General features: G+C 42.2%; 2 protein-coding genes and 1 long non-coding RNA gene across 11 annotated transcripts in view; 2 read left to right on the top strand and 1 right to left on the bottom strand.

Moving 5' to 3' along the window:
- Positions 1 to 3,830, top strand: part of ORMDL1 (ORMDL sphingolipid biosynthesis regulator 1) — a 12,299-nt gene extending 8,469 nt beyond the window's left edge. The window contains exon 3 of the mRNA XM_075934189.1: positions 1,672 to 3,830. Within this exon, the coding sequence (XP_075790304.1) occupies positions 1,672 to 1,807 (136 nt within the window). The 3' untranslated portion in view covers positions 1,808 to 3,830. The remainder of the gene's footprint in view (positions 1 to 1,671) is intronic.
- Positions 1 to 9,998, bottom strand: part of LOC112544166 (uncharacterized) — an 18,458-nt gene extending 8,460 nt beyond the window's left edge. Inside the window, exons 1-3 of the long non-coding RNA XR_012905372.1 lie at positions 9,420 to 9,998; positions 7,126 to 7,171; positions 5,189 to 5,246 (exon numbers count right to left, since the gene is read on the bottom strand). This is a non-coding gene — a long non-coding RNA (uncharacterized LOC112544166). The remainder of the gene's footprint in view (positions 1 to 5,188; positions 5,247 to 7,125; positions 7,172 to 9,419) is intronic.
- On the top strand, positions 9,935 to 26,855 carry OSGEPL1 (O-sialoglycoprotein endopeptidase like 1). 9 transcript variants are annotated; one of them, XR_012905367.1, is made up of 10 exons: positions 9,935 to 10,056; positions 13,442 to 13,514; positions 14,224 to 14,474; positions 15,004 to 15,391; positions 19,074 to 19,278; positions 19,363 to 19,511; positions 22,856 to 22,986; positions 23,434 to 23,505; positions 23,725 to 23,846; positions 26,286 to 26,855. XR_012905367.1 is itself a non-coding variant. In XM_075934186.1 (9 exons), the coding sequence occupies exons 2-9, from the start codon at positions 13,500 to 13,502 to the stop codon at positions 26,362 to 26,364; spliced, it is 1,290 nt and encodes a 429-aa protein (XP_075790301.1). In that variant the 5' UTR covers positions 9,935 to 10,056; positions 13,442 to 13,499; the 3' UTR covers positions 26,365 to 26,855. The 9 variants fall into 9 exon arrangements, 8 of the variants coding, with proteins under 8 accessions (XP_075790301.1, XP_075790298.1, XP_075790300.1 ...); XM_075934186.1 differs by lacking the exon at positions 23,725 to 23,846; XM_075934184.1 differs by lacking the exon at positions 23,725 to 23,846 and adding an exon at positions 12,250 to 12,335 and having other exon boundaries at positions 9,964 to 10,056; positions 19,074 to 19,511.

The raw sequence follows: 26,855 nt of genomic DNA, 5'->3' as shown, positions 1-26,855 counted from the left end.
TTTTCCTTTCTACTCTTCTAGATACTTCAGGGGAATTAGGTCTCTGCCAATCTGCCCCATACCAGACTTGGATTTTCTGCCCCCTTTTTCCAACTTCATATTAGCCCAATACCTCCCTCTGGTATTTGTTCATAGATGTACTAAGCATCAGCAGAATGAAATTGACCTGATTTTACCCTGGGGGTGCTAAAGTGCAGGGGCTCGTCTACACTGGCCCCTTTTCCGGAAGGGGCATGTAAATTTCACCTATCGTAGTAGGGAAATCCGCGGGGGATTTAAATATCCCCCGCGGCATTTAAATAAAAATGTCCGCCGCTTTTTTCCGGCTTTTAAAAAAGCCGGAAAAGAGCGTCTACACTGGCCCCGATCCTCCGGAAAAAGCGCCCTTTTTCGGAGGCTCTTATTCCTACTTTGAAGTAGGAATAAGAGCCTCCGAAAAAGGGCGCTTTTTCCGGAGGATCGGGGCCAGTGTAGACGCTCTTTTCCGGCTTTTTTAAAAGCCGGAAAAAAGCGGCGGACATTTTTATTTAAATGCCGCGGGGGATATTTAAATCCCCCGCGGATTTCCCTACTACGATAGGTGAAATTTACATGCCCCTTCCGGAAAAGGGGCCAGTGTAGACGTAGCCCAGCAGTACAACATCTGAAAGTCTTGTTACAGTTGTCTTTTTCTACAGCTTGTGAAAGATGTCAGCATCAGCAACACTGAATTGTCTGCAGAGTAGAAGGAGAACGCTAAATTGGTTCATATTTAGGAAACTCTCTTTTAAGATCATAAGGACTAGAAACTTAATTTTTTTATCTACACAGAAATTGGTGTCATAGTTGTCTCCATTTTTCAGAGAGAGCCTCCCACTTGCAAGACATGACAAGAATGCAAGAGCATTTTTTTAAGCCCTGGCTTGTGCTCCCAATATGTAAAAATATACCATTATACCATGTTAAGCAACAGAATTTTGAAGAACCCATCCCCCAAAACCAAGAAAATTCACAATGTCGCTCTTCATTTTATATCTCTTTAGCAAAGTAGTAGATTTTAACAGCAAAAAGTGAGATTACAGGTCCAATAAAAGTGTGAGATAATTGGCAAACTACTGGAATTCATGGCATGCTCTCTAACTTTTCCAGTTGAACTGGTTGTCAACTAGCTAAACTACAATAGTGAACTTTGCAAACATCAAAAGGGTTGCAGGCTTTTTTAAGACTTTGCTGATTATAGATACACTCGACTTCAGTGTCCTTTTTGTTTTAGAGGACTTCAAATGCCTTGTCACTGAGTTTATTAAACTAATTTAAAATTTGAGAATTATATTAAGATTAAAATATAAAACTAACAACAGTGTGTGCCATTTAAAACATGAGTTCTCAACTAGCCTTGTAACTTCTAAGTTTCAGACCTCAAGTTGAAAGGGTGGAGGGAGGGTTAATCTAGCTTTTACTTTTCAAAACTGTGGTCCCTAGAGTTGTGAGAGAAAGATACTGGGGCCACAATTTACTGAAGCAATAAAAGCTTCATAATCCGGAGAAATATTTGTCCTGTCTTTTGCCCTTGTCCCTGAATCCTTTTTTAGTCTTCTGATAAATTTACAATTTTTAAAAAATTATTTTCATTAAAAACAAAACAAAAAACAAGCAAGACTTATCAGCTCTTTGCTTACTTTGTTTCTGCAGGTATTTCCTGGCAAGCTTCTATACCAAGTATGATCCGGCACACTTCATCCTAAACACAGCTTCTCTCTTGAGCGTGCTTATCCCCAAGTTGCCACAGCTTCATGGTGTAAGAATCTTTGGCATCAATAAATACTAATTGGGATATGTGAAACTGAAACATTCTGACCAAAATCTGCCATGGCTACTGCTTTTTCTCAGGTGAAGGAATGGGTAGTCTGCTGTGCCATTTATCTAGTAACATACAATAAGATACTTTCACACCTGAGATCTAACTGCTATTTCTTTGGATGCTGTGTGGAAGACAAGTAGACTTTTACAAGAAGATGCTTCTAAGTATTTAATGTAAATGGTAAATCTTTGAGAGGTTTTCCATGAAGAATTGGGCAGGCCCAGCTCTAAAACTTAATCAAGACTAAGAGAATACATATGCCCAGCCAACAGTAATGACTTGTAAAGAAGGTGTAAATAACTTAGCTGAAATGTAGAGGCAACTTTCACAAATCATCCAGTAGGCCATAATAAAAGCAAGGCAAGTTAGTATGTAGATCCAGAATCCTTTGTCAAAGACCTGGTGAGGCCTTGTGGTTAGATTATGTAAAAGTAGCCAGTTACTGCTTTTGAATAAATTATTCACTTTTGTCGATTTAAGAGTTGTCTGTCTACCTCTAGGTGTTGCCAACCGAATTTTTGTTTTTTTAACCTGGCACCTGCTGTGATCTAATGGTGTACATGTAAATCCATTCTTGAGACCTTGGTTACAAAGATATCTCCAGTCTTCTATGTCAACTCAGGGGATTTCTAAATCACTTTACTACCCTGCTTTTTATATACTAATGAAATGTATCAATGTTAATTTATTTGTTGTTACTTTCCAAACAAGGCTGCTAATCTGTTTTGAGAAACTAAAGCACAGAATTCAGAAAACGAATTATGCTGTAGATTTGGCAGCCTTCTTTGACTGGTAAGCCATGTTTTAATGGTTAAGAGGCCAATAATGATTGTGGTTTTTTTGTTGTTGTTTTTTAAGAGGAAAGGCAGTTCAGTTATGCTATCTGCTAGAATATCTAGAAGATATCACTTTCCCTAGCTAGTTAAATCACAAAGTAAAAGCTCAAACTGGTGGTGGGTAAACAGCCAAGTTCTGGATTTTACTTGTATGGTTCAGCAGAAGAAAATGTAGATGTTTGCATTTCTTGTAACACCTTGCCAAGAAATTCAAGAAACATGCAGGAATCTAAAATTCAAAGGTGATTCCACTACCGTATAGTACTGTACTACTGTTGTGGATAATCAACTCTGTAATTACAGTAAAGAATGTGTATGGTGAGGCCTCAGCATTTAGTTTTGTGTCATGAAAAAGAGATCTTATAACTTACAAGTAAAAGCAGCATAGCATGTTTTGAACTGGTTTGTATTGGGGCAGAAAGGACAGATTCCTTAAGCTTTTATGAGAACTGTGGCCTGGACCTAGTTTAAGCGTTTACTATGGGGATTACATAGGATGAGCTCATGTAGCAAAACCATCACCTAGATAAAGACTTGCCTTGTGAAATTCAATCTAGCATTTAGCCACTGGTGGGTGTAATTGTCTCCCTTATTAGAACAATTTTTCTGAATACTTTGGTTGATGAAAAATTGACTGGTTTGTCAGCAGTGAGTTATGAAATGTCATAACTGAATAGTTCTTATGAACAGATGAATCTTCAAGTTTGGCTAATAATTATGAACAAAGTGATAACTGGCTACTTTAAAAAAAAATCAAGTTTGCTTCACAGGGCTATACTAGCTCTCTGGAAGTGTCTTGTTTTTAAAGCATAAATGACAATGAATCTGAGAGTAGGAATCATCATCATTGTACTTTGTACTTTTCGTTTTAGCAAAAAATTACAACTGGTGATAAGCTTTTGTAAATGGATTGTTGATAGTAACATAGAATTAGTGTTTGAAACACTGTGTTAAAACTTGTCTAGAATTGAATAAGAAAGCCTTTTCAATAATTGTGCAACATGTCACTGTAGGAGGCTTTTTCCTTTTCTCCTCAGAGATGGAATATTACCTTTTTTTCTCAATGGCTTATGTGATTTGCAGAATTTAAAATAATTTTCCTTATGATGGATGACTTTATTTCTTTGTAGTATTAAATAAATTGTTAAAACACACATGTGACTTTATTCTCTCCTCTGCAAATAAAAGACTATGTTGTTATGGTGCATTCTAATCCAACCAACTATTCAGTTAATGAAGAAATGTTAACACAAATACTGCACCTCTTCCCATGAGTCTCAACCCACAGCTCTTAGGCTGTTTGTGGCCCTATCAGCACACAGCAGTGGACCATGTGACCTCCTCAGGGACATACAGGTAGTATACATATTGGCTACGTCTAGACTGGCATGATTTTCCGCAAATGCTTTTAATGGAAAAGTTTTCCGTTAAAGCATTTGTGGAAAAGAGCGTCTAGATTGGCACAGACGCTTTTCCACAAAAGCACTTTTTGTGGAAAAGCGTCCGTGCCAATTTAGACACTCTTTTACGCAAAAAAGCCCTGATCGTCATTTTCGCGATCGGGGCTTTTTTGCGCAAAACGAATCTGAGCTGTTTACACTGACCCTTTTGCGCAAAAGGACTTTTGCCCGAACAGGAGCAGCATAGTATTTCCGCAAGAAGCACAGATTTCTTACATGAGATCGTCAGTGTTCTTGAGGAAATTCAAGCGGCCAGTGTAGACAGCTGGCAAGCTTTTCCGCAAAAACAGCTGCTTTTGCAGAAAAACTTGCCAGTCTAGACACAGCAATTGTGGTTATGCATCTTATCTAACCCAGAGAGTTGAATATATGTCTCACATGTAAATAGGTTGCGAACCACTAAGCTATACCCATGTAATATGATAGAGGTATATAAAATCATGAGTGGTGTGGAGAGGGTGAATAAAGAAAAGTTATTTACTTGTTCCCATAATAGAAGAACTAGAGGACACCAAATGAAATTAATGGGTAGCAGGTTTAAAACTAATAAAAAAAAAGTTCTTCTTCACACAGCGTGTAGTCAAACTGTGGAATTCCTTGCCAGAGGAGGCTGTGAAGGCTAGGACTATAACACAGTTTAAAAAAGAGCTAGATAAATTCAGAGGTTAGGTCCATACAAGGATATTAGCCAGGAGGTAGGGAATAGCCCCCCTGGCCTCTGTTTGTCAAAGGCTGGAGAAAGATGGCAGGAGACAAATTGCTTGATCAATGTCTTCGGTCCACCCTCTCTGGGGCACCTGGTACTGGCCCCTATCAGAAGACAGAATACTGGGCTAGATGGACCTTTGGTCTGACCCAGTATGGCCATTCTTATGTTCTTAATATCTACAGATCGCAATTATGGGTCTGGTCTCTTTACATCATATATATTGTAGTATACAACTGAATCTTTTACTTCTTACTTATGTGATCAACAAGCATTGAACCTACTTCCAAATTATTACACAAATTATTATTAAGGGGGCAGGAGTGTCAAGGATTAAAAAGCTTACTTGGGAGCTTGCTTAATTCTTCAAGTACCATCTCAACTCTCAGTAAGTCTTTCCATATCTATGCAAAAAATGAAAATGAGACAAATATAATACCGATTAAATGGAGAAAAGTCATCTGGAAGCTTTTGGTGTATCAATATTCAATAGGGAATATTAATAGCAATTCCTAAAAGTTGCCAGCACACTGCTATAAGATTCCCATTACAGGTAGCCTTTTTCCTTCATAAACCCCTTCATTTCAGCTTGAATAGTTGAAGTGTGGCAACTTCTATGAGTGAGGCAGGACCCTACAGACAGTAGTCTCATTGTAACTCATATACAGGCAGTCCCCGGGTTACATCAATCCGACTTACGTCGGATCCCTAGTTACAAACGGGGGGGGGCGGAGGGAGCGCAGCTAGTGCGGGGTGCCTCTCCCACTGTCGCCGCCTCCGGTGGCACGGGGGGCGCTTCCCCCCCAGCAGACCAGGGAGATGCAGAGCTAGCGCCCCCCCCCCCCCCCCCCAGCAGATCAGGGTGACGCGGAGCAGCTTTTCCCGCCGCGGAGGACACGAGTCTGCTGGGGGGAACAAGACACCAGCCAAAAGGGGGCATCCCAGAGTGGAAAACTTAATTTCCTAGGGAACAGCAGGAGCAGCAGGCAGTGAGACCCATTGTGTTACAGTCCCCACCTTGGGAGCAACAGCTCTTTCCCTCTTCAGCACTACAGCTGCAAGTATCTTGTTAGCCTCACATGAAATTAACAAGTCCCTTCCAGCCTGGCATAGGTGAAGCTGAAAAATTACCCAGTGGTGTGGGTGGGCAAGAATGGGGAGGAGCAGGACAGAAGGGAAGAGGGGATAAGCCCCAATCCCACACCCTGGCTGGAGCGGAGCAGGGTAAGCCCGAGGGGATGGGTCTGGTTGCAAAGTGGGTGAGTGGACAATGAGGACCCACCTGTGGCTAAACTCCTGTTCCCAACACAGAATTTTTCTTTAAAATTAATCCTGTGGATAAATTCACACACACACTTCACAGGAAGGGATTTCCATTTTCTGCTCAGCAGAATACAACAACAGCTTTGATTGTATCAATATTTCACTGTGCTCTCCAATGACTATTGATTACAGTTAATACCCATTTCACTGAACCATCTGTAGCAAATTATATTTGGAACAGTAATATGCATTGAATAAACTTTTTTTAGTTATAAAAAACAAAGATTCTGACTATTAAATGAATAACTAGGATCTTTCAGGTACCCCAAAAGGAAGATTTGGATATAGCACAAAACACTGAAACTTATGATCAATTTTTAATTAAAATATCAACCAAAAAAACCTTCATATCAAAACAGTATGTGTTTTTCTTAGAATAAGGAAGTTGTGTGAGAATAAGGGTCTTTTCCACCTAACTCCAGCTCGCTGTCCCCCCCAAAATATGTACCAGTTCCGACTTACATACAATTCAACTTAAGAACAAACCTACAGTCCCTATCATGTACGTAACCGGGGGACTGCCTGTATGGTTCTCTACACCAGTGATGGGCACCTAGGCTAATAAGTGGGCCGCATGAGTGTCCCTTCTTCATCTCAGTGGGCTATAAGATTGTTGTAACCAAGACAGTCTCCTGGAATAAGGTAATTTTGCTAACTGCACTTGCATGCTTAGAATTTCCAGGGTATGATGATTGAACCATAGCGGCACTTCGACTGGATGCAGAGAAAGCACGTGGGACTCACAGTCAATGTTGTGTACAAGCAGCATGCACCTCATTTCATATGCCCTTACTTTATGTTTGTGTCACTTTGGTAATACTAATAGGAAAAGAATGATATGGACGGAAACCAGTGGAATATGGCATCCCTGCACGTGCAAAGGTAAACAAAATGTCTCATGGGCCAGATATAGGACCCCACAATGGGGCGCATATGGCCTGCGGGCTGCAGATTACCCACCATGGCTCTACGCTCTTCATCCTGTGCACTGAATGAGGCAGGGATTCTGTAAGGGAAAAATAGTATGTAGTGATGTAATTGAGGACTGTATCATGATGATTACACACACTGCTTTTTTTGTGGCACCTTCAGTCAGCTCAACAACTTTTCCCCTGGGGTACCAGCACCTTTTTTTTTAAAAAAAAAACAAAAAAAGCACTGGTTACACATAAGGAGGCAAAACTACAGTTTCATGAGAAACTTTAATATTTCCTAACTTCTGAGTGCTTGACTTTACAATGTTAACTTTTTTCATTGTATTTTTAAAATAGTACAATAAATGCATAAATACAGACTATATGCACTAACCTAACCACAAAGGTTGTGAGAATTTACATTAAACTCAATTTCTTCAGTTACCTTGGTTATGCAAAATCCTCCTTCAGTAATTTTTTCCATAAAGCCCATGAATAATACTAGAGACTGGCACCTTAGAGACTAACGAATATAGTATCACGAGCTTTTGTGCACAAAACTCACCTCTCCAGATGAGCTTTTGTGGAGGGAAAAAAGGAGGAGAGGGCTCTTAGAATTGATGATAAAAAAAAGGAGGGGGGGAGTGCCTGTCTATTGTAGTGCTGGTGCTTATGGACTAACTCAGTGGACTAGAAGTGTTCCATAGTTAGCTTTTGATATCAGTGAGATGTTGAATGTAAGGAAGGCTGTTTTATAATGGGCCATTCTGTTTAAATCTTTGTTCAGGCCAACAGAAAGTGTCAAGTGTGCATACGATGGTCAATTCTGCATGCTCTCTCTCTGTAGCTGGCTTGTGAAATCCTTGTAGAAGAATGACTGCTTTTAAATCTATTGAGTGCCCTGGTAGGTTAAAATGTTCCCCTATATCAGGGTGGACAAAAGGGCCTCTGCAGGCCGGATCTGGTCAGTGGAGGTCCTTCTGCTCCTGGGCCAATCAGGGCCTAGGGAGCACACAGTGCTTAGTCAACCCTGGCAGTTGGACTCTAAGCACTGCGTGCCTGAGGGCAGGGAGGGAGAAACTTTGTGCTCCCCCCAACCCCCAGGCCAATCAGGGCCTGGGGCCAGAGTGAAGCAGGCAAAGTTTCCTCCTGCCCTGCCAGGAATGCGCTGCGCTTACATGCACTGCTGCTCAGCTGGCAGGTGACTCAAAGGGTGGTGCTCCCTTGCAGGGCTAGGGCAGACTTGCATACTCCCCGCTCCCCCAGGCCGATTGACCTGTGCGCAGGGAGGGGGGAGCATGCAAAGTCTCTCCCCACTGCTAGGGGCACATGTGCCTAGAGGGAATGGCAAGCTGTTCAGAACAGTTTCATACTCTCCCACCCACAACTCAATCAGGGTCTGGGCAGGGAAGCATGGAAGTGTCATGGCCCTGCCTCTTCCAGGACAGCCTAGGGCCCCTTTAAAAAATTTTGAAGTGGCCCCTGATCAAAAATTATTGTCTACCCTTTCCCTATAGGTTTATGTCTTGTTAAATCAGATATTAGAAATGTGTCCATTTATCCTTTGTTGTAGAGACTGCTCAGTTTGGCTAATATACATGGCAGAGCGACACTGCTGGCTCTTAATGGCAGATCGTGCCATAGGACTACTTGTTTTTAAAGTTACAGACTAGCACAGCTAATCTTCTGAGACTAGGAAAACAGTCACCTAACAAATATTAGGTTTAAATAAAAAGCTATAGTTGCAATCATAATCTTGATCACATAGTACATGACAGTCTATATCTTGTTTAAAGGTGCAACCAAGTCCTTGAGGCAAGGACTATAACCTCCTTTGTGTTGAATTTGAATATAAAATCCAGAAAATAAATGAAAGCAAGCGAATAATGAATAAGGGATTGTAGCTTTTTTGGAAGGAGACCTATTGATGCTAAATATTTCCCTATTGCATGCTGTTTAGAAGTCTTTTAGATCTGTTGTAAGCTAAGTTTATTAAATAAGTGAGTTAGTGTCTTAATACATCTGCTACTTCTGGTCTCTCCTCTGTGTCAGTATAAAATTTATTTTGCATGAAGGCTCTATGTTTTCTTATTTTGAAATTCATACATTTGCATACTGTACTTATAAAGCCAGCGAAAGCAATAAAGAGACACTGGAAAATAATAGAAAAAAACAAATGGTTTGGTAGCACTTTCTAGACTAACAAAACATATAGATGGTATCATGAGCTTTCATAGTTTTGTCTAGAAAGTGCAACCAGACCAGTTGCTTTTCTTCCTGTAACAGACGAACTTGGCCACCCCCTAAGGCTTCTGCTAGGTTGATAATGTCCCAACCAACCTTCATCACGATTGGGCCCATTAGCGTGGGCACTGACTTTGCGATGAACTCTTCATTCCAATGCGCCCCTGTGTTTCGGGCGAGTAGAAGACCCGTGTGCTGGGGGGAGCGCGCGGGGCCCCCCCTCTAGCTGAAATGGGACCGGCCTCCGGTGTCGCCTGACGCTCGGGATCAGCAAACCAAGCAACTGCTGCGGGCCGGGCGGCTACAACGTCCCGTGGTTTGGCGCCGGAGCCCAGGCATTCCCCCGGCTTTAGCCTGCAGGGGGCGCAACCTCGCTCTGCCTTCGCCGCCGCGGGGCGGAGTCTCCCCGGTGCGGCTCTCGGGTCCCGCCTAACGGCTGGCGCGGCGCCGGGTGATGGCGGGGGACTAACAAAGATGGCGCCCCCGGCACTTGCTTCTAGGGCGCTCCTACTTGCCCGGATCAAAGATGGCGCCAGCCAGCCCTTCTCTGCCCCGCCCCCAGGGCACCTCTCCTTTCCCATTGGCCCACCTTCTCCATGTGACCCGCTCTCGTTCAATCAGGGCAGCGCCAGCGGGTCCAGTTGTGCCGACGGCGAGGCCGGTTTAACCGTTGAGGGACCGAAACAGTTGCCGCCGCTGAATCCCGGCTGAGGGGCGGGGCAAGAAGCCAGAAGTAAGGCAGGGGAAAGCCTGGGGGGGGAGGCAGACCCCGGTCCCAGGAGTCGGGGGCGGTGTCAGCCCCCTGGGCCGCGCGCTGCCTGCAGCGGGACATTTCTTCAGCGGGGCTCCCTCAGCCACTCCGGCTTCTCCCGCCGCGCTCGCGGGGCCGCAGACCGGCCCCCTGAGGCTCCGTCCCCGCAGCCTCACTGCAGGAGACCGACTGCCCCCCCCCCCCCCGCCTGAGCAGGAGAAAGACCCTCCCCACGTTCCCCTCACGCCAGTGCCGGGGGGACCCGGGCTACTAGATTCTGTGCCCCCCCCCCCCCAGGCTCTGGGGTGGGGCGAAGACCGAGGAGTTCAGTGTGTGGGAGGAGAGCAGGGGCTGGCGGAGGGTGGGTTGGGGGGGGGGGTGCAGGAGCGCAGTGGGGTGCAGTGTCGAGGTAACGGGTGCAGGAGTGAGCTGGGGGTCGGTGGGTGCTGGAGCAAAATGGTGGGGATCTGGGCAGAAGGGGGTGCAAAAGCAAAGGGGGATGGAGGATGTAGGCAGGAGGTAGGGTCTTGGGCAGGAGTGGGGTGGAGGCACAGGGTTCGGGTGATGGGGAGGGATGCTTACCTGAACCACCAGCGGCTCCCAGGCACTCCTGCTGCTACTTCCATTGGCTGTGATTCTGGCCAATCGGAGCAGCAGGGGAGATCCTCCATGTGCCCAGTCAGGGGAAGGGAAGCAGCTGTGTGCAGAGCAGTTTCTTCCCCATGCCAGGCATAGCTCATGGATTGTATCTGGTCCCAGCTTGCCTGACTCTCTCCACCTCCCCATAGCAGGGAGCTGGTGCTGGTGCTCCAGCCATGCAGGAGGAACTTTGGGAGGACGTGATCAGGACTGAAGCATCAGTGCAGGCTCCCTAATGCTGGGGGTGGGGAGGCCCCAAGCCTCAGTGGCTGGATCCAGGAAAGCTTGGGGCTTTAGGTTCCCCACCACTAGTTTAGAGCAGTGGTGGGAAACCTATGGCCCATTGGGGTTCTGTTTGCGGCTGACAAGACTTGTTTACCGTTGCCATGGACAGGCTTTCCAGATTCTGGTTTTCATCTTTGTAGATTTTTCTACCCGTATTGCACAAGTGGCATGTGAAGTGATGCATATGCTGATTGCACATAACATTGTGGGAGCTATGTGCTCCCTCTACATCCAGTCAAAGTACTGCTATGGTTCATTCAGCACCCCTGCAAATTCTAGGTACATAAGCACAGTTAGCAAAACTATCCTATCCTGGGATAGCCCTGTTCATTGAAATTAAAGCTGGAACAAGACTGAAATACTGGTTCCAGCCAGTTATCCATGTAGATTTTCAGCACACTTCTTACCTAGTTCTGGAAAAGTTATGTATTCAGTTCTTAGTGACATTACACAAAACAATGGCTTTATGTTACAACAAATATTTTCTCAGCTGCACAATTTCTATAACATTAACAAGAAAAAAAAATGAGAAGTACACCTTGTAGTACAGTAGTGGGAGGAAAAGTTCTTCTTTTTGTCCAGCCTTCAATTCTCCCTCTTGCCTTCGTTCTGGATTTTAACCACAAAATAATACAGTGAAAGCTTTGTTATCCAGCACTCTGTTAACCAGAAAACTTTATTAACCGGCATTGCCCCCAGCCACAATACTGTCAGATCTTCAGGCGCACAGGCCTGGCTTGGTTTACCATGATTTGCTTAACAATTTTTTATTTAAGAAGTACTAATCATCTTCAATTCAAAATAGAAATGTGAGACCAACTGCCTCATATTACAAAACTAGCAGTATTAAAAACTTGAGTTTTACTATTATTGTCCATTGGTTTTTCTTAGGTTGATGGGTCCCTCAGATAACCGGAATTTTTAGATAACCACAACGCCCTAATCCCCCGAGTGTGCTGGATAACACAGGTTTTACTGTATGTTGAAAAAATTATTTTAAGATATTCAGAGATAATTAATAGGATGTGTCCATAACATTAACTAAGGGAGGGGATTGATACATTTTTTTTTTTCTCCTGGTTGTGCCATGACAAGGCAAGATTCTTAATATCTTTTTATATCAGTTTTCCCATCTATAAAATAAGGATAATGACTGTAGTAGTTCAAGATTTATAGAGGAAAATATACTATTAATTATTTTATTATTTTGGTATAGCTATCTTAACTTGTTTCTTTTCTCTTTTTTTTCAGTAATGCTTCATTTTCCCTGGCTGGGTGCTTGACATTATGTCATAAATAAAACAGCATCCTTGAATTGTTAGCGAATGCTCTTGAAAGTAGGACAGCTAATTATGTTATCAGGTTATCACTGTCCTGTTTTTTAAAAGACCCATTATTTAATCAGACTAGCTTGGATTTAAATGAATATCCAAGAGAGCATTTCTTATAGCGTATGTTATAAAGGCTCGACCGATTAAAAATATTGGCTGGAGTGGTATGCACAAAAAATGGAAGGTATATTTTTACATCGTGATGTGCTGTAACAAACTTTTTTTGATCCTGCTCACAGTGAAGTCATTGAGTGTTTTCCCATTGACTTCAGCAATAGCAGTATCACAGGGAATTAATTACACAGGAACCAGTACTGTGAGGGCAGAGAAGGGACAGTCCCTTCTTTCTCACCCTTTCTGCCACTATACCAGCGCTGTGACTGGAGCAGGAGCCATGACACCTTTGTACCTACTCTCTGGATTCATGGCCCCCTGGTTCCATCTAATCATAACTGTGTGATCATGTATTTATAATTTATAAATACTTTCTAAAAGTTTGAATACTTTTTACAGTTGAAGAAACTTATAAGTTGGGTTCTTTCTAATAATGGAGTATTCAGGCATATAAACTGTAGGGCTTCGTCTACACTGGCGTGATTTTGCGCAAATACTTTTAAAGCAAGAGTTTTTGCATAAAAGTATTTGCTCAGGAGAGCATCTACTCTGGCATGTGCCTTTGCGCAAGAGATGTGCTTTTGCGCAAAAGCATCTGTGCCAGTGTAGGCACTCTCTTGTGCAAGAAAGCTTCGATGGCCATTTTAGCCATCGGGCTTTCCTGCGCAAGAAATTAACGTTGCCTGTCTACACTGGCCTCTTGCGCAACAACAGTTGCGCAAGAGGGCTTATCCCTGAGCAGGAGCGTCAGAGTATTTGCTCAAGAAGCACTGATTTCCTACATTAGAATGTCAGTATTCTTGCGCAAGTACTCACAGCCAGTGTAGACAGGTGGCAAGATTTTGCGCAAAATCTTGCCAATGTAGACACAGCCTAGGGTATTATTTATACAGTTTAGAATGTAAGAGCGAAACCAACAAATCTGCCTGATGATACATAATGTCTATGCATTGCAGAGCTTTCTGAGATGTAGTGTGTGTTCTGTATCTCTCTCACAGAAAAGTGTAAAATGTAATACCAACAGTTGGAGACTCTGAACAAAATCTGTTTTGAAACATGTTTTGGCTGCAGGTAAAACTACAGACCTCCTATCCCTTCTCAAAATGTTAAGTATTAAGAAAACATTTCCATTTCTTTTTCTGATTTCTTAGAAAACAAATGCCTTAGGTTAGGGATATGTGAGTTGGGTCAATTTCTGAGTTCTAAAATTATGACTCTTTTAGAATATTAAAGGTACATTGATTTGCTTCATTTCTTACAATTTTTTGATGTTCGTGTAATTCTGTGTACAGTAAAAGAATAAGAAAACACTCTTGATAAACCCTCCAATAATAAAACAGTATGCATGCCCAAAGGAGAAGCAAAACTGGGAAAGGAAACAGGTATTAGTTTCAGTCTTCCTAGAGGTTATTTTACAAAAAATAAGGAAAAGAAATCATTTTAAAAATTTGTAAAATATTTTGGCACTGGCTTCTTTTTTCAATTAACTTTTCATAAGAACCTCTCCTTAATATTAGAGAAAATACGTTCTGCTGTCAGCTATGCCTTGTTCACTCAAACCTCTAGTGCAGATAATAAATGATGGAATAACAGAATTTTTAGTCTCCTTTTTTCCTAAACGTGAACCTATTAAAGTCATTTTTGTTGTAACTACATTAACTTTGAAGTGACAGTTTGCATGAATTTGGCCACTGCTTTTAAAATTACTTGTTACTAATATGACTTGGCTTGCCTAAATTACTGTTGTGGAAATTGAATTCTGAGGATGGTTTCTGTACAGTTCTTTTTTAGGAATGCTGCTATGCAGAAGATTTTATCAACAAATATTGTCTCCAGATGCACTTCAAAATCAGCTAAGCATGGCTGGTCTGTGTGTTTAAGAAGCATTTTCTTTAACTCTGTCAAATACTGCCCTCCTAAATTAGTTCTGGGCATAGAAACTAGTTGTGATGATACAGGAGCTGCTGTGGTGGATGATAATGGCAACATCCTAGGAGAAGCTCTACATTCTCAAAATGAAATCCATTTGAAGTACGTAGACATTACTCAGAGTGCTTTATTTTCTAACTGCATTTGATTACTAATACTGTTGTCATTTACACTTGTATTTCATCAAGGGGGAGGTTCTTAAGTCTTAAGAAATATGAATTGGTTCTGATTATCAATTCTATTGAAATTTTCCACAACCACCAATCCTGAAGAGTATGTTATTTACCTGTCTCTGGGTCTAGACAAAAGAAAATTTGAAAAGGACACTCCTTGCTGAATTCCTGATGACAGAGATGGGTTGCAGAGTACCAACCCCTACAAATTAGTCTAATGCTAAATTAAAATAGGACATAAACCAAGCAAGAGCAAATTGAATCCTTGTATGGATTCCCATTGGAAGTGATGGTAACCTCACTATATGGGGCATTTAAAATCAAACTAGACAATGCTTTTAAATATACTGTAGAGTACAGCCATGACACTGCAGCACTATAGTGTTTTTCTTCTCTTAGTTCTGTGATTCCATCTGTCATTAAATATGGACACTTCATAATTCTTTATTTGTAACCAGAACAGGTGGGATTATTCCTCCAGTGGCACAGCAGCTTCACAGAGAAAATATTGAGCGAATAGTAAAAGAAACACTCTGCGTCAGCGGAATCTCTCTAGATGAACTATCTGCTGTTGCAACTACAGTAAAGCCAGGACTCGCTTTAAGTCTTGGAGTGGGATTAGAATATAGTTTAAAGTTGGTGGACAAGTATAAAAAGCCTTTCATCCCTATCCATCACATGGAGGCACATGCACTTACAATTAGGCTAATAAACGAAGTGGACTTTCCTTTCTTAGTTCTTTTAATCTCTGGAGGCCACTGTATCCTGGCAGTAGCACAAGGAGTTTCAGATTTCCTGCTGCTTGGACAGTCAGTGGATGTAGCACCAGGAGACATGCTTGACAAGGTAATAGTTCAGTAGAGATTTATTTATGCATTTTGTAGAAGCACTTACATTTATTGTGTATATTTGCATCATAATTCGTCTGTCTCTTAACAGTAGCAAAAGTAATGGTGTGTATTCTTTAGGAAACTGAGACTCTGGCATTGCTTTAGGTAAGAATTTCTGTAAGCTTTAGAGCAGCTAATGTGTTTTCCAGCAGTGGGAAAACTGGAATTCAGTAACAGGTTAGGTTAATCACTTGCATAGATTAACCTTCTCTGTGTATTTTTATAGTTGTGACCCTAGATGCGTACCTTAAATAAATCTGAATAAACTGTTTTTTAAATATTAAATGGGCATTATTAAAGGAAGGATCTGATTTGGCTGATGTATATTTAAACTAAATGAATTTTCATTACAACTTCACAGGTTTAAATGAGTTAATCAGCAGGCTTTCTAGAATATCACTACAGACCATATAAAGAAAACAGTACAATATAAACAATAAACATTTTCTTTAATTTGAAATACTAGATATTTGAGGGCATAATGGCTACTAAATTATATGCATAATATTTATTTAATTATCATTATTAGTTGTCAGCTGGCAGCTAGCTATAACCTGGTTGGCCAGTGTACACTGAGGCTGGACACAAAGCTTCACAATATATGCAGTACATATTTGACTAGCAGTTATATTTAAAAGAATGCATTGTTTAAAATTATGTTTGGTTATTTTAAAATGACCTATCTATGTTACTAATTGTACCCGAGATAATTTGAAAAGTCTAGTTTATGTTTCACAAGTTATAGCGTGTTGATCACTGAATAAATAAAATTAGTCTCGCCAGTTTTGGTTTCTTATTCCCAAGCATTAGCACAGGTTTGAAAGGAAATTTTTAAACCAACCAAACCAAAAGTGTGAAATCCTTTCTATAAATGTTATCCTGGAGGTCTAATATACCTGTCAGTATTCATTTCAAACCGAAAAAGAACTAGAGTTCTCATGTTTCTTGCAAAGTTTGAGGATCCTCATATTCATTCAGTTTACTGTAAACTTCTTCTAACCTTAGTCTCTTTGCCCTGGTCTACACTAGGGAATTATTTCTAAATAAATCCCCTTATTGTTTCAAAATAACCAGCCTGTTATTTTGAAATAATGGGCTTTTTGGTGTGGACACTCCGCTTATTAGTTTGAAATAAGTCCTGCTTTTCTTGGGGAACAATGCTTATTTCAAAATGGTTCTTTCAAAATAGCATGAATGTAGACACTCAGCTACTCTTGTTTTGAAATAATTGGCCTTACAGCTGCATTTATGGCTGCTCTGGCCACACCTGACATCTCCAGAGCTTAAAGCAACAGGCTGAAGGAAAAGGGCCTGTGACACACAGGGACCTTCCACAGTACCATGCACACAGCATCCATCTCAGGATCCATGTTGGACCCCAGTGCTCCCTCTGAGCCCTCAATGGCTGCCAGCACTCCCACAGCATCCTGGCCAGGGATGAAAGAGGGCTCCGACGTGGACTAATGCAGAGATCTTACACCTCATTGAGGTCTGGGGTGAGAAGACCAACCTCCAGGATCTCCACACCAGGAGGAGGAATGCCAATGTCTACAGCTGCATGGCTGCTAGCTTGGCCGAAAAAGGAGACCTTGGACCAGGTCCACAGGATACTAAAAGAGCTCCAGCAGCCCTACAACAAGGCCAGGAGCAACAAAGATGCTCTAGGGCAGCTCCTCACACCTGCCACTATTACAAGCAGCTTGATGCCCCCTCCCCATTGTTGTTGAGTCCAGCCAACACATACCTGACGTCAGCCTCCATGAGGGCAGGGTGGAGGCAGAAGAGGAGGAGCAGGCCACCATGAATGCCAGCCAGGAGCTGCTCCTCACCCTGGAGCCAGTCCCCCTATACACATCAGCACAAGACCATGTGCTCCTCCCTGATCTGTGTGATGGAGAGCATAGCCCTGTGTATGGAGCGGGTCACCAGCCACCTCCCCAACTCCCTGCCGCTCTTTGGCTTCCCCTCTTAACCCTCCCATTGGGACCCCAGAACACATGGCAACGGGACCTTGAGGGCAGCCAAAGCCTCTGGAGCTACCCAAGACAGGTACCAGTCCCAGCCCCATCCCTGAGCTCACATTCCAGGTTCTTTCCCCAGTCCCTCCCCTGTTATATATACCCCCAATAAACAGTTGTTTTTACCCTCCCTCTCTCCTCCCCCCAAAAAGGCTTTTTTATTTGCTCTGCAGAGGAGGGGGGAAAGGAGGGATAGAGGAGGAAAGGCACACTGGAGCAATGTAGGGACTCCTTGTCATGAGGCCCAGGGGAGAGTCTCTCAGGTGGCCTTGACTGAAACTCTCCCTCAAGCCCCTTGATGTGTTCATCAAATGGCACTGGTGTCTGGCTGCTCGTAAGCCCTGGCCAGCTGATCAGCCTCTGCCCCCCACTCTGACAGGAGAGTCTCCCCCTTGGAGTACAGGCCGCTAGCACATAGGGGATGTTGCACTTGCTTATGTCCAGGCAGGTGAGGAGACTCCTAAACCTCCCCTTTAGGCGGCCGAAGGCATGCTCCATAGCCATATGGCACCTGCTCAGCTTTGCACTGAAGTTCTCTTTGGCGGGATCCAGGCTGCCCATGTAGGGCTTCATAAGCCAGCAGAATAAGGGATAGGCTGTGTTGCTCAGGATGCAAATTGGTATGTCCATGACCCTGACCCTAATGTATGCTGGCACTTTTTCCCCCGACTGCACCATCTTCTGGAACAGGCAGGAGTTCTGGAAGATGTGGGCATCATACACCTTCCCCAACCAGCCAATGTTAATGTTCGTGAACCAGCCCTCAGAACCTGCAACAGCATAGAGAAGTACCCCTTTCTGTTGATATAGTCTGAGGCACAGAGGTCAGGGGACAGGCTGGGGATATGAGTGTAGTATATACCCCCCCTCTGCAGTTGGGGAAGCCTATGGCAGCAAACCTATCCACAAATGTGTCGACATTCCCCAGAGTGACAGCTCTCGACAGAAAGATGTTATTGATGGCCTTGACTACCTGCAGGAGTACAGCCCCACCTGTGGATTTCTCCATGCAAAACTGATTTCCAACGAAGCAATAGCTGTCCAGCCTGGCGAGCTTCCAGAGTGCAGTGGTACCACACAAGGCCTATGAGCCTAGCACTGCTTTGCAGCAGTTGTGGCTCCATGTTGGAAGTGCTACAGCATTTGCAAGGACAATCAGAGCACACAGTATGAGTTTGGTGTCCCACGAGGCAGTGGAGAAATGGCGTGTGAGATGCATCTGTAGAGAGGAGCCTCTGTAAGCATGTGTCTCGGCTAACCTTAGCAGGCAGCCATGGGAAGTGTTCGCCCACTTGGTGCCTTCCATGGAGTGCTTCTGGGGGCTTTAAATCCAGTGTAAGCTCCAATCTGTGGATGCACTTTTTTGAAATTATTATTTCAGAAGTTATTTTGCAATAAGTCGTTTTGAAATAATTTCCTAGTGTAGACATGCCTATTTTCTCCTTGCACCTACCTCCCAATATATAAACTCTTGGCCAAATTCATCCCTAGAATAACTTATCTGACTGGAGTTATAGTGGAGCAATGTAGTTACATCAGGGATCAATATGGCCCTATTCCCCAACTCTTCTTTCCAAGACTATTGTAAGCATAACTAGCTTTTTTTCCTCCCCGCCCTAGGTAGCAAGAAGACTCTCTCTAACAAAGCACCCAGAGTGCTGCAGCATGAGTGGTGGGAAAGCTATTGAGCACTTGGCCCAGCGGGGAAACAGGCAGCATTATGAACTCAGAGCTCCCATGAGACATCATCCTAACTGCAATTTTTCCTTTTCTGGATTTCTTTGCAATGCCACTAGAATAATTAAGCAAAAAGAAAAGGAAGAAGGTATTTTTCAAAGTAAGAGATATATAAATTGTGCCTGTTTTGCAGTTTTATTTGGGAAAATGCATTTGCTTACAATTTCTACAGGTCTACAGGAGGGCCATCTCATGTCCTGCGTTACAGACATTGCTGCTGCAGTACAGCATGCAGTAGCACTTCATATTGCTGAGCGAACACACCGGGCCATTCTGTTCTGCATAAAAACTGGTATCCTATCGCAAACAAATGCATCCTTGGTAAGTATATATAATTTTACTATCTGTGTCAAGGGGTAACATGTAACAGCACCTGGAGAAAGACATTAGAACCTTCCTTGATATTTCCAGTGATGATAACACTGCTCCAGCATTTAAAATAAATGCATGTAATACGTTTGGTGGAACATAGAAATCCTTTAAATAAATTCTGCTGCAGTAATGTGTGGTGCTACATAGAGGATTGCATAGTGGTGCATTGTTTAAGTAATTTAAAAATTTTCTTACATGTCTATATTTGTATTATATATATTTAGATGCATTAGGAACATCTATCCACAGTTAGATGGTTCTCCAAATGATCTCAAAGCATTGTATAAAGTTAACAAGCTGATATGAAAACTACATGTAGAGATAGCATCACCCTTCATTGATATTTGGACCTCTCGGTTTCTGAACACATCATTTGTTTCAACTGAGCTATACTAGGAAGCAATTCAGGAGAGGAAGTAAAAATAAAACATGAAGATGAAAGTAGGAGAATTTACAGTTAGACAGAATATGATTAGCCAAGTTTAAAATTGGCCAGGATTAGCACTTCAGTCTTCTTAAAAGTACCATGATATTTTTAATTACTAAAAGTGCTTATGACAGTAGTTCTGTGTCTCATGCAAAAGAGAGTATCTCTAGCAAAACAGTACCCTTTCTCCACTTTTGCATTTCTGTGCTGGGACATTTAGTAAGCATTGACTTAGAGAGAAGAGTGGCACCTATTGAATTGCCAACATTACTTCCATTAGTATCTTGCTTTTCATTGGAGCTTTCTTATCACATCCTTGGTAAGATTCAACTCTATTAAATTTGTGAAATCTGACAGCCCAAGGTGGTATGGCTGCAGGGTATTGTAGAGGTACTGTTTCAGAATTCTTCATTTATTGTCAACTAGACTAGAAGATTTATCCAGTGTTTGGGTCCTTAACACGTTTTTTGGAAAATAAAATGAAAATATACATGCTTCATTTAAATCATTGCTTTAGGATGGGGCTGAGGATGATGGGTTCATTATGCAGGTTACCCCAAGAAGAGAGGACTACCCCAGGCCTCTCTCATCACAGCAGCTTGGGGCCAGGTGAGAGGCTCATCTCCATGGCAGCTGCAGCTCCAGCAGGCACAACTGGGGGAGGGGTGCATGTTCCCCAGGCTGGGACAGGTTCAGGTTCAGCTGCCCCTGTACTCCCCAGCTAGAGTGAGGAATGCAGCAAACTCTGCCCTTTCCCCTTGTTCCCTGACTAAGGGGAACAGCCAGCAACATCCCTGTACAAATTGGGGGGCAGCTTCAGCCTCCTCCCCTTCCCTAAAGGGCACCTGAGGCTGGAGGTAGGAAGCTGGAGTGGTCCCGAATGGGGGAGAAGAAGGGCATGTCCTCAGCCAGCCCTGTTCACCTGCCTGATGGTTCTGTCTCTTTTCTGTTTGGTTTTATTAGGGGGTTGTGCCCCCTGTTCGCTGTGCTCTCCAACCCCCCCTCTCTGGGGCTAAGCAGCCCCAGCTTTCTCCCCCTGGCTGCTGGGCCCTTGTAAGCCCAGCCCAGCCCAGCCCAGCCCCCGCTCTCTGCTGCATGGCCGACAAGGGACTGGTCTGGGGCAAGGCCATGGCTGGCCCAGTTCTCTTCCTCCAGCTGCTGGGGGGCCTGGCCTGGGCCGCAGTTGGCCCAGCTCTGTCCCTCCAGCCACTGGGGGGCAAGGCCAGGCCAAGGTTGGCTCAGCTGTCTTCCTTCAGCCACTTGGGGATTGGGCCAGACTGAGGCTGCAGCTGGCCACCCTCTCCCTCCCCCCCCCAGCAAGGGGGGAAGTTCACACCCCCCCCCCCACCTCACATACAAGGGGAAAAAGGTCGCATGGCTTTGGCCTTGCCTACCTACCCCCCACCTCACCCCTCATGAGGGGTAAAGGCCGCCTGGCCTCAGCCCCTCCATGAGGGGGAAAGGCTGCTTGGCTCCACCACGCCCCACAGTGGGGGAAGGCCGCCTGACTCCCACTGCCTGCGAGAGTACTGGGCAGGGCGGCTGAAGAAGGGGCTGTGGAATCCCAGAGTGACATAATTATGTCTCTGTCATCCCACAGGAAATTTTTTTTAACATATAGAGAGGTGAAAAGCAATCACATTCCAGGCATATCCAAACCCTGACCTTGCTTTAAGTTACGATAAGAGGAAGCTGCATTCCAAATTTGGTGTTCCTAGCCCTTATCATTTAAGAGGAGTTCTTTAACTAACAGACAGATGGAAAGACAGACAAACTCTCCCAAGTATATAGTATAAAATCTGACATTTTGTCTTAATAAATATGAAAAATAATATTTTCTTAATTGTCGTGCTGTTAATGCCACTAAGCCATGTACTTCTATTCTGTGATGCTTTAAGTTTTATGAAATACAATGAAAAAGTTTAAAGATTTTAATGAACATGTGAAAATGTCAATGAACTCTGCTTATAACTGGATTTCTTTTTCTTGTTATTCAGTTACACTGAGCTCTCTTCCATAAGATAACTAGAGCTTGTCAGAAAATAGGACACTTTTTCATGGAAGATCTTCCTCTTCCACTATTGTCCTTTTTCTTCTTGAAAGAGTTCAAAAACGTGAAATGTTTTGACTGTGTCTAAAGGTAAAATGTGTAGTTGCTGTAAAACCTTGAAGATTACTTACCTTTTCATGTATTACAGCATCCTAATTATATAAGTGAAAAATTCCTAAATTAATCATAAAATGATCATATGGCAAATCCAATAAAACTTCCAATAATATTCTTCACTGTACAAGGACACACAGGTAACAGCAAGCAGAATTTTCAATGACTTCAACTACTGGACGCATAAATAGATGACACTTTTTAACTGACTCTAATGCTAGAATTACGTGACATTTTTTTTAAAAAGAAATGTCTTTGCCTGCTACATAGGACCATTTTACACAATAGTCAACTTGTGTAACTTTTTGCCAGGGGGTGTTGTGAAGACTAAAACTATAACAAAGTTCAGAAAAGAAATATGTTCATGGAGGATAGGTCCATTGATGATTATTAGCCAGATGGACATGGATGCATCCCCATTCTTGGGTCCCTACCCTTTGACTATCAGAAGCTAAGAAAGTAGTCGACAGAAGGTGGAGCACTTGACTACCATTCTGTTCATTCCCTCTGCAGCATCTGGCAGTGGTTGCTATCAGAAAATAGGATACTAGGTTAGATGGACCATTGGTCTGAGCCAGTATGGACATTCTTACGAACTTTCTTCAATATCTTCATCAAGTTTTTTGTTCAACTAGTACACTATCAGCTGTTCATTATTTACTTTTTGAATGTGTTTGCCTGTCTTTTAACAATTGTTGTCAGGTTGTATCAGGAGGAGTTGCAAGTAACCAGTATATCCGAAGAGTTCTGCAAACTGTAACCAATGCAACCAACTTCAATTTGCTGTGTCCTCCACCCAAACTCTGTACTGACAATGGTGTTATGATTGCATGGTGAGCAAAGACTGTGGTTTTATGCTGTTTTTTAATGTTCTTTAAAGCTATGATACAACATGTGAAAAGCCAATTGACATTGTACAGCTTGAACCTCCTTAAACCAGGACTTTCTAGACCAGCAACATCTGTGGTTCAGCAGGACCATGGATGTCCCTTGATCAGAGAACTCTGAGGCAGGGAGTCCAGCAGTGTATCCCGGAGCCCAGTGGCAGTGGCTACCCAGGGCTGGGAGGCTGGAGACAGGAGACCCTCCCCTGGTCCAGTAAATTTCCTTATTAGGGACTGGTCAAGCCACGAGGGTGCTGGATCAAGGAGATCCAACCTGTAATTGTGTAAGAATTTTTCCTTATTGTAATGAAGTCACACTGATAATGTGTCATGCAGATAAAAAGACATTTGTACATCAAGTATGAAGTGCATTTTACATTAATATTCTCTGTTTAGGAATGGCATTGAAAGGATGCGTGCAGGACTAGGTGTGTTACATAGCACAGATGGCATTCGCTATGAACCAAAGTAAGTGGCATAGCTCCTACCAGTACATTTTTGTAGGGTCATGCTGCATTTTAACTTCATGCAATCATTTTAATGTAAGCCTCTTTCAATTCCACAATCAGATTTTATTATGTGAATCTTCTTGTGATGCAGTTGTGCTTTTTAAATCTCAGTAACTTTTTACTTCAATTAGATAAGATTCAAATACAATTTAACTTATTTACCCCTTTTTGTTCATAGACCTTAAAGCACTTTATGAAGTTGGATAAATATCATTATTCCTATTGTAATACAGGAAGATTGAGACATGAAGAGGTTAAACATCTTGCTCATGGCCATTTAATTAATGGTCGCAGAGCCAGGTATGGAACTAGAACTGAGGTTTTCTGGCTCTGAAATCATTGTCCTATGCAGTGAACCCAGCTGCCTCTCTGTTCATGATCAGCCATGCAGTGCTAAGTTTAGATTGGGTGCACATTCCTGAGATGGAGTATCTGTTGGCGAAGACTGCAGTGGCACACAAGTCCCAGCCTGTTGTAAGGAACTGGAGACAGGCTAGTACTTTCCCAAAATTGAACAGAAGGCATGTGAAGGATATGTTGACCTCTCAGATGCCTCTACCAGTGGGGATGCTGACAAGCCTTAACCATTAAAAAAAAAAAAAGAAGCAGTGCTACCTCCCAGCATCCTGAGGGGAATCTTGAAGGAGGACAGCAGTAGACACCTTCTCAGCAAAGCTCCACTGTTCATCAATCTGGCCTAGGTCTTTAGATAAGAGTTTAAAATACTGCTTTTTTAAGCAAGACATCTTGAATAACATTTGATGCAGAAAAGTCTGGTAATATACAGTACTTATACTGCATGGCCTGTTTTATGAGGTTATGTAGGTTTTGGAAGGAATGGAAGTAGGGATGTTGAAAAGCATTTAGGAAACGTTGGAGATACCCTGATCTTAAAATGCTAACTGTGATCTGTGTTACTATGAAATGGGCCTTCATCTTTTCCTCTTCTCAATAAAAGCAGACTTTTTTTGGTGCTTCTTAGGAAACAGATTTGCAGTTTTCCCATAGAACAAATATGTTGGAATGTCATGTTTCAAAGAGTATTTGTGTAAGGCTTCATTAATTTAAAAAAAATAAGGATACCTTACTTTGCTGCAGTCCCACAGAACAGATAGACTGGCACAGGACAACTCTCTTGGGAACTTCTGTTGTTTCTTGCATTCACCAGTGTTAGCAATGGGATGAAAATTGTGAATTGTCAACTTGCATCAAAGTGAAAAAGAAAAGTAACTTGCTGGGAGGAAGGGGGTACAAACCATCACTATAGCCAAAGGTCATCTCTTCTGCTGTATTCCAGGTTCTAGTTCAGACAGTAGGGTAATCTCTTCAACTAGGTGGTAGGGACAGAAACAGCAAACTCTTAGACAGAGAAGCTTTCTGCTTCTGGTTCAATAATGCTAATACATTTGATTTGACCTGGCCTGGGGTTTTTTTCCCTTTACTTTCTTAACACTATGAATCTGTGTTTTCGCCAGCTGCTGACCTCCTATACTGCGTATTCTGTCACTTTACTGGACCTTTACCCAATGGTTTACAACCATTTGTTCACAAACTATTGTATTTCTGATTTCTTTTTACTTTGATTAGTCTCTGGCTAGCTGTCAAATACTTTCAGCCAGTTGCTCATTTTCCTTCCAAGTGTATATCCAACCTATTTTAAATGAGAGATTAACCATATCTTGAACATTTACATGTCTAACAAGAACTATTAACGTGCCACTTGCTTTTTTCTTAACTCTATTGAGTAAAAAAATTTAAATTGAAACTAGTTGAAATCCTTGTTTAGGAATCTTTGCAGTGTTTTATATTCACAATTCCTTATCTCAGTTAGAGGAGAGATGCTTGGGAGGAAAGTGGAGAAAATATTTCTGTGTATACAGGGACCACTTAAGCAGCCAAGAATACACAGGGTACAAGGAAAATCTATGTTCCTTTATCCCTGTGCTGGCTACCCGATCTTCTGTGCTAGCTCTACACAATGGTGGGATCCCTCTCTCCTGTGGTAGTCCTTCCATGACTGGACAGTTTTATTACTTGCAGAACATATGTGGGTTAATTCTAAGCTCATTGATATCTATGGCAGTTCGCCATTGTCCTCAGTGGGACCAAGATTTCACCCCTGGTGTCATACTTAGCCTGGGACATAACCAGGAGCAATTCCCATTAACTTCAGTAACAGTGCTGCTCCTTTAATTTCACTTGGGCTGAGTTTTGGTTCCTTTTGCTAATAAAAGACTGACTTTTGAAGAGTCTCATAACCCATGTTTTAAAGACAAGGTGAGAGAGAAAAGTCTAATTGCATACAGATGTTGTTTCTGGCCTGGAGATAGTAAGTTTCTTTTTCTGGGCATATCATCTGTGACCAGACACTTAGTAGAGAGTAGCGACCTATTAATATGGAAAGAAAGAACCTGCAATACTATACTAACTGTCACTGGAGAAGGGGAATGCTACAAAAACATAACGGGTTAGATGAAACTAGTACATCATCATGCTATGATCAAGGAAACCTTTATAAAAAGGGAAGTTGGATACAATAAAATACAGTAAGTGCTTTATAGATTTACAAATTTTCATTGGCTGTATAAAGCTAACAGGAGTCAAACAACAAATACGCTCTCATAATGCTTAATACTTTAAATAGGTAGCTTCATAGTTGAGTAAATGTCTAGCTTTATTGCCCTAATTATAAAATATTATTTGTTTAAAATAAATAATATAATGCTTGTTATATTATAGAGCACCTCTTGGAATTGATATCTCAAAACAAGTCAGAGAAGTTGCCATCAAGGTACCAAGACTAGAAGTGATGATTTGATGCATGGATTTTAAAGGAAGAACTTATTAAAATGAATGCAGTTAAAGGCTCAATAAAAGTTATTTCAGAATTGTTACATTTACTATCTGTACTCATTTTACAATTGTAGAGGATTATCTATTGTATGCTGTGATGCCATTGAGATGTTTCAAATTACTAAACTGAAGTGGGGGAAAATCTGTAGCTATCAAGATGAAAGCTTAAAAAAGGAAGAAAAAATTAACAGCAATTGTAAATGATCATGTTTGAGCAAAAGTTTCTCTAGCATTTGTCCTTTTTGTATTTTCTGTGAATTTATTCATACAAATAGCATGTATGCATAAATATATTGCAAGTGTAGCCTAATAAATCCCTTGGAAAATCTGAGAATTAGGAGCCTAATTTCCTTAGAACCATCCCTAATAAATAGAACTTGAATTTTTGGGTACACTTAATGCCATTGCTTATTGATTTGTTTTTAAAAGAATAAGAATAAATACTGTATTAACATA

This window comes from Pelodiscus sinensis, chromosome 7, assembly GCF_049634645.1.
Source record: "Pelodiscus sinensis isolate JC-2024 chromosome 7, ASM4963464v1, whole genome shotgun sequence".
NCBI classification, from domain to species: domain Eukaryota; kingdom Metazoa; phylum Chordata; order Testudines; family Trionychidae; genus Pelodiscus; species Pelodiscus sinensis.
The sequence above is the reverse complement of the archived record's forward strand: the minus strand, read 5'-3'. Positions and strand labels throughout refer to the sequence as shown.